Source organism: Falco punctatus (assembly GCF_963210335.1).
Source record: "Falco punctatus genome assembly, chromosome: 8".
NCBI classification, from domain to species: domain Eukaryota; kingdom Metazoa; phylum Chordata; class Aves; order Falconiformes; family Falconidae; genus Falco; species Falco punctatus.
The window spans coordinates 19,535,615-19,549,133 of NC_137588.1; the positions used below are offsets into that span (position 1 = coordinate 19,535,615).

Below are 13,519 nucleotides of genomic sequence, written 5' to 3' on the forward strand. Positions count from 1 at the left end.
TGAATCTCCTGAGATTTAGTTTTTGAGAGAAACCAGAAGCGTAGCATAAATAGGGCTGTGAGAATTATGTCTTTGTTTCTTGGTACTGGATTAAAATGGCAGTTAGAAGTTTCTCTTTTTTTTCCATTTTAAGGTTGTCTCAACATATTTCCATTGTATCCTTATAACATTCTTTCTACTTCGAATTATTTTCTTGTCAGATTACATTTTTCTTCAAGTATTTTGTGATTTGTAAGATATGAATCTTATTTTTTTCAGTGTACATTTTGGCCAGATTTGCAACACTTAGTTCATTAAGAGCTTTACTGGAATACTTAACCCAACAGTAACACTGTAGGAGCTTAAGGGTTGTTTTTTTTTCTTAGAGCTTTTTGTTTTCTTTTCTGTCCTTTCTCTTCTCCCATCCCCAAACTTCCACCAGTGTTTGGTTCATGCTGTCATGTGTGCAATCTTTTTACTGTTAGTGGCTTCTGTGAAGTGTTTGCAGGTCTAGGCAACAAAGAGCACCTTGCTTACAACTTTCATGTATGATGATAGGTAGTGTTTTGAGCAAAACTTGATTTTTTAATGGAAATATATTTTTAAAGGCTGCCTCACTTGACATTTGTAAAGGAAAAAAATCACTATCGACAAATCTGTGAATTCTAATAACAGTATTTTAAAAAGTAGTTTGAACTCCGAAGTAAATAAAAAAACGCCCTGAGTTTTCATCCCATGTAATTTCTTTAGTAACCACTATGCTATTTTTTTGCTGTTTAACAAAGATTTGCACATAGGAAAATCAAAATGCAGGCTACATTTTCAAAGATCACTACTCTGTTTTTCTCTAATCACTTATGACAGTTCTACACTACATATTAGAGTGAAAAACAACTGCTGTAGAGGCTTGCTGGCACCCTGATGTAGATAGAATTACTATGATAGAAAGCTTTGTCTGTTTGGTTTTATTAGTGGATGAGATGAGAGAACTCTGACAGAAAAGCTTCATCTACTCCCTGGTGCTGTATTGTTAAAGCATAGGTGTAGCAGAAGTGTGGTGTGGTGATGGCTCAGTTACCACGACTTTAATGGTGCTAATTGTATTAAGCATGAAAAACTGGTGTGTGATGTATATGTCATTTTGGGCAGCTGGGATGTGAAGAATTGATTTTTAAAAAAAAACATTAAGATATCTTTGATTTCAACTTTTGTTATGATCAGCAAGCAGAGACCCTGATTTAAATAAAAATTTTCATAAGAGATGGAAGTTGTGGATTATTTTCACTGTTTTAATAATTCCTTAAGAGTGATTTCTTTTTTTTTTTTTTTCACTCAGTAATCTACAATGGTTCCACTTTTCACTACCCAAAAAAAAATCATTGTGACTTCATATATCAGTTGAAGTACTAACAGATCTTGATATATTGTATTAAGTATACCGTTTCAATTTGCCAAAAAATATTGATTTATTACATTTTTTTACTCTGGCATTTTTTACATGTGACTTGTGTTGAGTTGTATTTCATTGAAATGGGCATTTTGTATAAAGCAGCATAAAACCATCACACTAAGGTTTTAGGGTTTAGAAAAAAATTTATTTACATAAAGTGTCCAGCATGTTTAAAGTGGATTTATTTATCAGAATATATTTAGTTGTTTAAAACTGGCATATTAACTGCAGTAACTAACCATAAACTTGTTAGTTCTGTTCAGCGGTTTATTCAGGATTTTAGAACAGGTGGCCCATGTATACATACTTTAATCATGTCCTGTAAGAGGAAAAGCACCTTAATTTCCAATATATAAGAAAAGGAACTAAACTAATTGAGATAGTTTATTCAATCTAAAGAGGAGACTGTTTATAGTAAGTGCTGATTTACAACTTAGTAGATCCTGTCATTCCAGATGCTTAAATAATTTGAAGGTATAAATCTTTTGGATTTTGAAAAACATAGACATGAGGGAAAACTTTTTCAGAAAAGAACAGGTTTAGTACATGGGGAAATGGAAATACCTCCAACAGTTGGCAGCTTAGTGATCTTAAATTTCATTTGGTACTTGGAGCGCTCTTATCCCGTAGAAAGGTCTATTTATGCAATAGTGCTTCCTTTTTGTGGTATTCCTTGTAATGCAAGTAGAATTGCACTTGCATGTTAAGATGCTTCTGCCTGGGGAAGAATGTGTTTCGTTCTAACTAGGGTAGGAAAAGCTAAAATGGAAAGCATCGCTTTGTATATCTTTGAAAATTATTTGAAATAACATTATAAGGCAGGTAAAAGCTAACATCCTACTTTAAAAGTATTAGGGTTTTTTCAGTTGACCTTAGAATGGGATCTTTTGTATCTTTCCAGATTCTTTTTCATGGTTTTTGAAGTGTTGTTAGCCCAAACTTGAAAGAAGCAGCAATTCTACCTTAACTCAGAGTATGGTAGTAGCAATGAAAACAAACATTCATGGTTTAAAATTCCTTGAGGGACCAGAACTACAGTGATGACTTGTCCTGAGTAGTCCCAGAGAATCAAGTAATAATTATGTGATAATATATTTTTTAATTTGCTTGGTGCTTTGCTGTGTTGTGTTGAATCTGTGTAGAAGGTTCACAGCCTACTTACCTGCTGAAAACTGGTTAAATTCTGGAGATGTTGCTCCTCGTCTTAGAGTAGTCTCACTTGTGTCCTGCAAAGGTGCATTTAATTCTCCACAACTCTTGTGTTTCTGTGGAGGAAAAGCAATTCAGAAAAAAAACCGCATTTTTTTCAGCATTTGGGATGACTCAAAGGGCACATGGGATTGTTATGTTGTTTTCTTTCCTTTTCTTTTAATATAAATGTTGAATATTCATAGAATCATTAAATAGTGTTGGATAGTTAACCTTTGGTCTTTAGTGTGTTTGTTAGATGACTGTGGCCTGATGGTGATTGGCATACTTCTCTTACTACATCATCTTATGTTGATTGTAAATGCAGTTATTTCTGAAGGTTAATGAAATAATTTTTCTCTAATTTTCAGACAACAACATTTAATTTCAATATTAATGTATTTTTGTACTGAAATGTTCACTCATCACTTTTCATTTCCTGTCTTCTAGTTGAAGCTTTATATCAAACCACTTACCCAGAATATCTCCAGTACATTTACCTAGTGGCTCCAATATCTCTTATGATGCTAAACCCTCTGGGGTTTATCTTCTGTGAAATCCAGAAGTGGAGGGATAATCGCATTGTGTCACAGAGCAAAATCAAAATAGTGGGCCTAGCACTCCTTCGAGTTTTGCAGAACCCAATTGTATTCATGGTCTTCATAGGAATTGCCTCAAACTTTATTCTTGGCCAGAAAATTCCCGAATACCTTGAAAACTTCCTTGATGGTCTGGGCAGTTCATTTTCTGGCTCTGCACTTTTTTACCTTGGACTAACTATGGTGGGACAAACAAAAAGACTGACAAAGGGTATGTTTGTTGCACTGATCCTTCTCATCACAGCTAAACTGTAAGTATAATTTATGTACTTTTATAATTTTTTTCTCTAGACATTTTAAGCTGTGATTGTACTGGTCAGGTGGCTTTTCTATCATGGTCATTATAGTATGTTTCACTTCCAGTATTTTGGGTGAGTGCTTCCCAAGCTCTTTGATAGTATACAACTGTTAACTTTTAAAGGAAATTTAGCAGACCACAATGTTATGGCTTCATGGACTCCCTGCAGGCCATCTGTCACAAATTGGGTGTTTGGGGAATTGCTAGCTTAAATTAAAATTCCTAGTTAAGTAGTTAGACAAGGTGAGTTTAAGTATTATTTGAATAGTGTTTGTATTTTCTTAGGATTACACAATACATCTCTAAATTAGTTGGTTTTCTTTGTCTATAAATCTTTGAAACTGCTATATTGAAAGAACTTAAAAATGATTGCTTTACACTCTTGAACTGTTGGACTTTTAACCATGAATAGATGACAAGTTGTATTTAGAACTTATACCATCATTATCTTCCCTTACTGCTACACTAAATATTTTATTTGCTACAGAGCTACAATTAACATAATAGAACAATTGTTTGGTGATTAAGTTTATACTGTAAAATTTGAAGGTGCATTTGAATATCAGTACAACTAACTAGTAAACTTAAAGACCTAGTTTGTAAACCAGCTCAATAACAAATGTTGTAAGAACATGGAAAATCTTTTTTAGTATTACCACTTTGCTTTACTGGTGGGTTTGTGTAATCAGCCTGGGTAAGGCTTACATAGTGAATCTATGTGAGATCTGGGGTATTGCTAAAGGCAAACAAAATAGCATTGATGCAGGGGTTTTTTGCTAGCAAAAACCTTCAGAATGGGATACTTAAGCTCAAGTCCTTGTTATATTTCAGGCAGCTTGCAGAAAGGTAGTCTAAGTTTCAAAGCTGCTGACTGCTTATACCTATTGTTACTTTAACAGTTGAAAAATGAGCATATTTTTTAATATTTTACCTTTCTAAATCTGAGATTTATACAAAGAACATGTCTGTACTATCAGAGAATGTGCTTATATCCCAGAGTTTGTTGTAATTTTTACCTTTTCTCTGTGTGTGTGTATGGGGTTTTGGTTTAACTAGCCGCATAACATTTTTAGGCAACTGGTAAATGTCATGGTAACAGTAAAAGCAATCATTCAAAGTGATGTCAGTATTTTGCTTTTCATAAATAATATTCAAACAAGCCTTACATTTCCTTTTGGATCATTTTCTGAGTAAAGAATAGTCTATTGCTATAGCTTGAGTAATTATTTTTTTTTAATTACTTTTTCCCCCCTCTCTTTTCAGACTTATGATGCCATTTCTCTGTAGAGAAATGGTGGAACTCTTGGACAAGAGTGACAGCGTAGTCAACCACACCAGTTTATCAAACTATGCATTTCTTTATGGAGTTTTTCCAGCAGCACCTGGTGTCGCAATATTTGCAAGTCAATTTAATATGGAAGTAGGAATTGTATGTAGCTAGTTTTTCCCAAACGTACTAACTTTGAGCTTAACTGTGTTGATGAAATACTTAAATAAGTAGGCTTAATGAATTTGCTTTTCTGTAGTATAGACTCCTTAAGTTTACTTGTACTCCCTAGGTCTCAAATATAAACTATATTTCAGATTACAAATTAAGCAAAGTACTGTTTCCAATGTCTTGAATGTCTTGATAGTACATTTTCATAAATAAGTCCTCATACTTTTCTTATTCATGACTCTGGTAGAAAGAACTAGGATAACTTTAAAGAATTTTATCTTTGTTGTGGGTTTGTAGTTTTCTGGTTTTGTTGGTTTGTTTAGGCATTTTTTTTCAAGGACCTTATCTTTGAGCTACTGTTTTTGTAATTAAAAACAGATAATCTTACTGGCTTTAGTAAGAACAGTGTTATCTTAATGCTGAAAATTTATGGAAGAATATAGGCTTTAACTGATGCTGTCATGTTGTCCTTCAGTTAAATTGTGCTATAGAAATATATGTTACATTTTTTAATAGTAGAGGGTATCATTTATCTTTTCAACTTAAAATACGTATTTTATAAATGTTTCCTTTCTTCCATTTGAAATGACATTAAAACATTCTATTGACTTCCAGTGCTTTTAATGTTACCTATTTTTGGTTTGTTTAATTGCTTTTTTTTAAAGAAAGAGAGGGGAAAAAAAGGACACTAAAAGTAAACCTTACAAGATAGAATTTTGTGCCCAACAAACTCAGAAAATCTCTTTAAAACAGAGATCTGTAGTATTAGTAACAATTCACACTTGCATCACTGCAAATTCGAGAAAGCAGAAATATGAGGAGAAGCCAAAACAGAAATCGCTTAAATGTAAATATATATGACTTCTTTTCATATTGACCAAATATGAATTGGTGCATATTAGTATTTGCATCTTATTTATTTACAGTGTGAATATTTGTGTCGCCCATGTATTTGTATTTGACGCCCATGAAAAAGCTCTAGAATTTGCAGTAGGGAACTCTCTAATGCTACTATTTCAGAAGCTTGTTAAAATTTTCAGTTTGAATGTTTAAAATGGGTACTTTCTGGTTCAAATTCTAAGTAACATTGTTACAGAAACAAGTCAGTGATTTCTTAAAGGTCTAGGTATGTTTAATTCAATGGTACAATTTTGCCAGCAGTTGTATTTCTGAAAGCAGTTTAGCGTCGGAGCTGATTAACTCCGTTCTTGTTTCTGTTTGACGTTCTGCAGATTACCTCAGGCATGGTGATAAGCACTTTTGTATCTGCGCCTATTATGTATGTTTCTGCGTGGCTGTTGACCATTCCATCTATGGACCCCAACCCACTGGCATCTGCGCTCCAAAATGTTAGCTTTGACATAAGTATTGTCAGCCTCATTTCTCTGGTAGGTGTTGATGAAGTGAAATACAAAAGCACACTGTCGTGTCAAGGTAGTGTAAGTACATAAGCAGCATATTGAGCCATGAGAAGATGAGACTCATTTCCTGTTGCAGGAAGATGAGGAGGGAGTTAAAAATCTTTATTTAGCAGTGGGTCAGCTGGGAAGCTGCACTGTAGAGAAAGATAGTAAGTGAATTAGAGCACTAGTGCGGGGCTTAAGCATTTGTCCTTTTCACTGTTGGGTTTTTTTTAAATACAGGGTGTGGGGGAATAACAGTACTAGCTTGCACCACAGGGGATAATTACATCAAGCCATGTGAGGTGCTTGGATATCACAGTAGTGAAGACTGTGTACAAACTTCAGGTCCATAAATGTCAGTGAATATTTAATGAAGTATCAATGAGTATTAATGAAAATCTTTTCAAGATTTGTTGCATATTTCATTTCACCATAGTCTACCAGAATACTCACCTTGGTTTTTTGGGTTTTGTTTTACTCTTAAATTCAACCTTTTTGTATGTTGCAGACTTGGTCTCTTATTGTTGTTCTTCTGAGTAAGAAATACAAACAGCTTCCTCATATGATTACAACAAATCTACTTGTTGCTCAGGTCAGTAGTAAGAAGAATGATGTGTGAGGTTTTTGTTTGGTTTTTTTTATTCTTAACGTTTTTACAGGTTTGGTTTCTACAGTGGAATCTTTGTAGCCATCTATGAAGGGCAGGGGAATCTAATGTGCAACTTGTCTGAACAATTTCTGTGCCTTAAAAGATACCCCTGAAGAAAATGATAGTTGATGCTGGTAGTATGGTTCTCAAACAGAACTATAAGCAATCAGAACGGAGGGTGGCCTCTGAAATACATTTTTAGGTACTGCTTAATACTGTTGAGTGCACTTCTGTATCAATTTATGCAAATCTGAAGTCAGCAATGCCAGGATCAGCAGTAGCGTGTGCTTGACTCTATGGTGACCTGATTCAAGGAGCTAAATAGAAAATTAATCCCCATGCAGGTTTAGCTCAGTGAAGTGGCTTGCTAAGGCATTTGACAGGTGCCAGTGCTGATGCAGGGAAGGGGTGTGGGAATACGTTGCTGGTGGCTAGGGAAGGGCAAAGCCAAATAGCTCTGGATTAAATTTAGTTGTTACTTAAACTGAAAGAAAGCTACAGAGTACATGTTCCTCCTTCCCTTGAAGTCAACTGCATGACTGCTGTTAAATTCAGTGAGAGCAGCCTGTGCTTGTAATGCATCTGTGTGGCAGTGCTTTCTGAAGTTTTCTGTAGTTTAAAAACAACAAAAAAAGTAAACTTCTGAGGTCTGATCATGGAGTTATATTTGAAAAAAGTCACATATGAGAGTTGCAGGTGTTTCTTGTCTGTAACAGCAAAGTTAGCTTCCATCTTAAAAAATTTTTGAACTACCATATTACTGTTCCCATAATATTTGAGCCTACCTTCAGATTCCTTCAGTGCTAAAACTGTCAGATACACAGTATCACTGGGTGAACAAACATCTGTTGACCTCAGCTTCATGTCCAAATAATTTCAGATAAATGTTTTGTACTTAACAAAAGCTTTACATTTATTTATTATAAGGTATATGGATATTCATTTTTTTTTCTGACTCTCCTTACTCCCATTTATCTGAGCTATATAACTGCTGTCTGAAAACCCCTTCCTGACAGTAGGGTACCACAGTCGTTGACATAACTGTAATACTGAATTTACTGCTGCACTGCTTTACTGTGTGAGAACTATCAAATTCATAAAACCGTACTCCACTGAATCTGGGGGTGAGGTTTCAAAGCTTATTGTAGCTATATTACACTGTGTGCAGTTTTTTCTTGTCATCCTGCTTTCCTAGTTCAAATGATGGCATTTTACCTTTCTTTCCAGTTTATTGCTTGCATTGGAATGGTGGCATGGAATTTCATTGTTAAAGAGAAAGACATCACCATGCAGATCCTAGTATTTATATTCCTCTACAGCTCGCTTTATAGCACCTACCTGTGGACAGGTATGATTTTTCTAGGCAGAACCTAGGTACTGTAATAAAAGATTAATGCACTGAAATAATTTTATTATATCCTTCAGAGTAATTTTCCTTTTGCTTGTTTGTGGTTCTACAAATATGCATACTTGTAAGCTGTGCCAAGCTGCAGCACTAGCAACACAGGGCTCACTGTCAGGTACTTCTGCTAGTGGAAGCTTATACCTAGGGCAGGTCTTGTTTGTCTTTGCTAGGTACAGTAGCATTCCTAGCCTGTAACAGAAGACAGGAACTTGCTCTCAAGGCAGAAGCAATTACAAGTAGAATGAATATGGTGGGTTGCCCTTCAGCTAGTCAAAATTTTATTGATTTTTAATTAATGCAGAATTTGAGGTTTTAATTATTCCACATTAAGTAGTTATTGATACTTTATGCCTTAAAGAAATAGGAGATACGGAATAAAAGGAAATACCAAAGTAGCTTTAATATTTCTTTCCCCTGGCAATTGTAATTTCTAAAAACATTGTCTGTATTCTGCAGGTATAGGTGTTTAATGAAGGGATTACTTGAAATAGTTAGAATTGAAAGATGCATCAAGAATCCTGGAGAACCATACATGATTAAAAAAGAGACTTTGGGTATTCAGGAGACTTTTTGTACTGTTCTTGAGTCCAGAAGTCTAAGGGTTTCATTCCTGTGGTGGTTTTGTGAAGTAAGTTGTATTTGTGTTTAGCTGAAATAGGTAGCTTATGATTAGTACACCCTAACATAAATACTAGCTTTGCTCCAGCATGGGGAATGTTGCTGAACTTCTGAGTTGTGAATAGAATAGGCAGATCCAGAAGATACTCCTATATATAGTTATATATGTAAAGATTCATAAAACTTTTTTGTTAAATATATCATTGACTTTGTAAAGGACTAGTCAGTTTTTAAAGAAATGTTATAACAGAATACAACATTATGTGTTGGTTACTTACAAGCATCAATCTAGAACAACTGCTGTTGATACTTTAAGAGATTAGTTACTTGTGTCTTAAGTGTTCTTATGACATCTTTTACACGCTTGTGAACCTTTCTAAGCATTTAGAAGTGGAAATTTAATATAAACTGTTCTGGAATTTCTTCAGATTTTTTTATTAATATGATTTTTTTAACAGAATAGGTATTTCTACTTTGCTTTCTCAGAAAACAGCTAGATAAAATTTTGGACTATCTGAAGGTCTGAGAAGAATAAGTTATTGAGCAGGTCATGTCATAGAGTTTCTAGACTATATATCAGTTCCTTTTTTAATAATAAACAAGGTGCTTTTTTTTCTTTTTTTTTTTTTTAGGTTTTCTATCTTTCTCTTTGTTTTTGTTGAGGAAGAGAGAAACAGTAAAAATTCCCATTGGATTTATTATCATAGCTGGATGGGGGTAAGTTAATTCAGATGTTTCCCTGTAGAATTAGTGGGAGCATGCTAAATACATTACTTTGTTCCTATTTTGCTCTTTCAGAGTCCCAACGCTTTTGGTGGGAATCTTACTAATTGTTGGTGAATGCAACAACAGTAGTATTGACTCTGCCTTTTTCTATGGAAAATACCAGGTATGAACATGTTCTGTCCTCATCACTTCAGACTTCTGCCATGTCCAATACATTACTGAGAAACTTGTGTTCTGTTTGCTTCATATGCAAGTAGCTTTCAGCCGAAGTATAGACTACCATAATAACAGTATCATTATAGAATGCTTATAGATTGATACAAAAATGTATTTCTGTAATGAACCATTAGGAAGACTTGTTTGAACAAGGACCTTCACATTTAGGCAACTATGACTAAGAGAAAGATGGAGTAAGCTTCTCAGAGAAAAGGCTTAGGAGTGGTAATGAATTTCAGAACCCTTTTCCTGGTGACTAATTTGTAGTCTCACTCAATAATTATCTAACGTTATTACTATCCAATAGTTAATTAATGGCTTTCGGATAGGATGTACATTAGCTGTGTAGCAGTAACTGCTTGCCATGTGGGAGACTTCCCTGCACATTCATGGGTTGAAAGTCCCTGTGCCTTAAGAACTACTCTTTTTTCCAATAAATAGTTCCTCTTATCAGAGGATGTAAAGTGCACTAGCGTAGATATTTGTCATGTTTTCCCTCTGTCTTTCTTATGGGTAGAGAGGCAATGAGTCTCTCAGGATTATTCATGTGGTGCTTTCACAAGTATTAAATAGCCTCAGTGGACTCTGGATATTGGTGGCAGATGATTAGAAGGAGAAGTTAATTAATAGGATGCTCCCCTTTGGCAAAAGCATGGGAATTAGAGCTGTGCCAGAAGGTAACAAGAACACATTCCTCCTTGAAATTAAAAGGTACCTGAACAGAACTTAAACTGAAACACTAATTATCATGAGGGGAAAGATGGTGATGAGGGGGTGTTTTTGAATTGCATGGGAGATAAGGGTCCACACTTAAAAAAAATAACAAACACCACCCCAAAAAAAAAACACCTCCCCCCAAAAAGCTGAGTTACTTAGGCAAGAAAAATTAGTTAGTCTCATGTACTGATTGCTGTTTCAGGGCCACAAGATGCAAGAGCAGTAAATGCAGAAAACTCTGCTTGTTCAGGTGCATTTGTTAGTACATTTAGGAAAGTACAGAAGTTAGAAAGATATATGCAAACTATTTTCCTTTATTTTGTATTTAAGTGTATTTTCTTTGCTCTCTTGACAGATAATTACCACAGCAGTGATCCTGTTCATCAGTATATTGATGTCAGGTATCTCACTTATGTGCATGAACAGAAATAGGCAAGAGTCAAACTATGAGGTACTGAACCCATATTCACCACATACCGAAGTGGAAGGGAGTGAGGGGGATCGAGTGTCAGCCACTATGCCCCAGCCATCTCCAGGATCCTCTGCACAGCCATCTCCAGGATCTTCTGCACAGCCATCTGCAGAAAGAGGTGGAGAAAGCAGATTTGTAAAAGAATAAATGCCTCAGGATACAATAAAACAATATTCCAAATTTAATTCTGACCTAGGAGGAACAGTTGTTTAGACCTTGAAGTGTTACACTAGGACAGAAGAAAACCTAGATATAACTGACCAAGGGTTTAGGTTTATGTTTCTAAGAAGTTTGGTGGTTATCACTGTAAGCGTGGGGGAAGTGGACAGGAAAAAAAGCATGTGTATGGGTTTTATGTAAGTAGTGGTATCTTGATAAGGATGTGATAAATTCAGTCTGTTAGGCATCTTTGATTGTTTACCCACATTCTCTGAGAATGAATTATATGCCATTAGCATTGGTACTCAATGTGTTTCTAATCTTCCTTGTTTGTATGTAGCCTTTTTGATCACTTCCCCTATGTTTTCCCTCTAACTAGAAGTACTTGTGTTGCTTCCATGGTGGTAGTGCTATGTTAAATATTTCTATATATTATTAGTGTAACATATTTACCTTCTCAGAAATTGGAAAAATTAAGCCTGCTTTCTCCTTTCGGGTTATTTTTGAGCATAATAGTTAAAACTGTATAGAATATATTGTTATACTTGGAAAATAAATTATGGTAGTGTAGGAAGCTAACCTGTTACTGTATACACATAATAGGTTGCTGTTCTTGTCAGATGACAAATGGTGAATTGGCCTGTGCTAGAGAGAGCAAAGCAGTGTCAAATGCTGTTGAAAGCAAGGTTCCTCCAATTGAAACAGGTAAAGCAGTAGCGTCTCCTTGTTTTAATGCTACAAACTCTTCCACAACGTTCATATGTGTTCTCATAAAGAAACTGTTTGGGCTGTTCTCTCAGCTCTACCTGGATAGCTTATATTTCATATTATATTAAAGTATTAGGCAATATGTTAGATGTTTGTTCTCTTCTGCCTGATATTATTAGTAATCTTTCAGCACTCAAGATGGACAGTCATTTTGGGTTGTTATTTTTTTACCACTAAACTACTTTAACATGTCCTGAGCATTCAGACTTTACCTCTTCATCATTGCCTTGTTTGGGTGCTGGGAAGTCAGATGCATAGCTCTACTTAGCCTCAAGTTTTCAACTTAAACACGCTTTTTTACATTGTCATATTTACATCTTGTGTCTTCTAAAAAGGCCTTTGAAGCCTTTGTTGTAATCATGCACAGGTTTTGGATAGAAACCTGAATGAGACTAGAGGAGCAAGTACTTCAGATTAAATGCCCACGGTGCTGTACTATTCATGTCTAGGGCAGACAGATGGAGAAAATTGACTAAGGGGGCCTGAGGAGTCACTGAAATAGGAAAAAAAAAAAATGGATCAAAGTGACTGTTGAGCACCTGATGGAAAACTGCATGCTTAGCCCATTCTCATCGTACACCGCTTTCAATAATCAAAGTAGCTGCAGTGCAACCTTTCTCTTTTTCCTATTACCTTTTTCTTGGTTTTTTGCATCCTTAACAAGAGTTCATATCCTTATGCTTTGTTTGGATGCAGCATAACTTTCAACAAATCTAAATATTTCACACTGAAACATACTTAGTTATGTCTCCTCTCACAAAATGCTAGCTTTCCACCTATTGCTATTGTATCTATTAAGTAATTCAGACAAGTAGCATAAGAATGTCTTCCAATGACAGAGGAAGGCCAGTTTAATTTTCTTATCCCAAAAGATAAGGTAGGAAATATCTTACGATTGAGTGGAAAATTTTTTGACCTGCTGAGTGAACACTTTGAAACTATAAATCCATAAAAGCAAGTTGTAATGGATGTACTTGTGTAACTTTGGCCGCAGTAACTACTAATCCTTCTACTATCCCCACTGAACTGCTGTGAAGGGTATCTGGTGCAAATTCTTAGGTATGTCTTTGACAGGAAGTTTTTCACTGCCATCTGGAGGATACACTCGTAATTCCTTAGAACTCTGTAGCTGGAAGAGAAGCATCCATTCTCTGTGTGTTTGGGTCTTTTGATTGATAGGATTATAACGTATTCTGATATACCACATTAAAAATACAGTCACAGAACTGAAATAAATATGGTTGATTGTCTGATCTAGAGCTCAACAACAGAGATAGAGTGAAAACATTAGAGCTGATGGTATATTTGAAATATTTATTGTGGAAATCAATTCTTAGTTTAAAAACTATTGTACGAAATGGCTACTTTTTCAATACTTGTAGTAGTGTTTTCTAAATGTTATCCGCAACTGAAGTTTGCATTAAACCTTGGAAA

General features: G+C 35.1%; 1 protein-coding gene across 4 annotated transcripts in view; it reads left to right on the plus strand.

Annotated features, from left to right (window-relative positions):
* GPR155 (G protein-coupled receptor 155) overlaps nt 1-13,519 on the plus strand; it is a 31,769-nt gene that overhangs the window by 10,223 nt on the left and 8,027 nt on the right. For 3 of the 4 annotated variants that reach the window (XM_080400528.1, XM_080400529.1, XM_080400530.1), the window contains exons 3-11: nt 3,068-3,467; nt 4,778-4,943; nt 6,185-6,340; nt 6,864-6,947; nt 8,232-8,352; nt 9,660-9,744; nt 9,826-9,916; nt 11,042-11,276; nt 11,921-12,022. In XM_080400528.1, coding sequence (XP_080256654.1) covers nt 3,068-3,467; nt 4,778-4,943; nt 6,185-6,340; nt 6,864-6,947; nt 8,232-8,352; nt 9,660-9,744; nt 9,826-9,916; nt 11,042-11,276; nt 11,921-12,022 — 1,440 coding nt within the window. The remainder of the gene's footprint in view (nt 1-3,067; nt 3,468-4,777; nt 4,944-6,184; nt 6,341-6,863; nt 6,948-8,231; nt 8,353-9,659; nt 9,745-9,825; nt 9,917-11,041; nt 11,277-11,920; nt 12,023-13,519) is intronic. The other variant, XM_080400531.1, reaches the window with a different exon arrangement.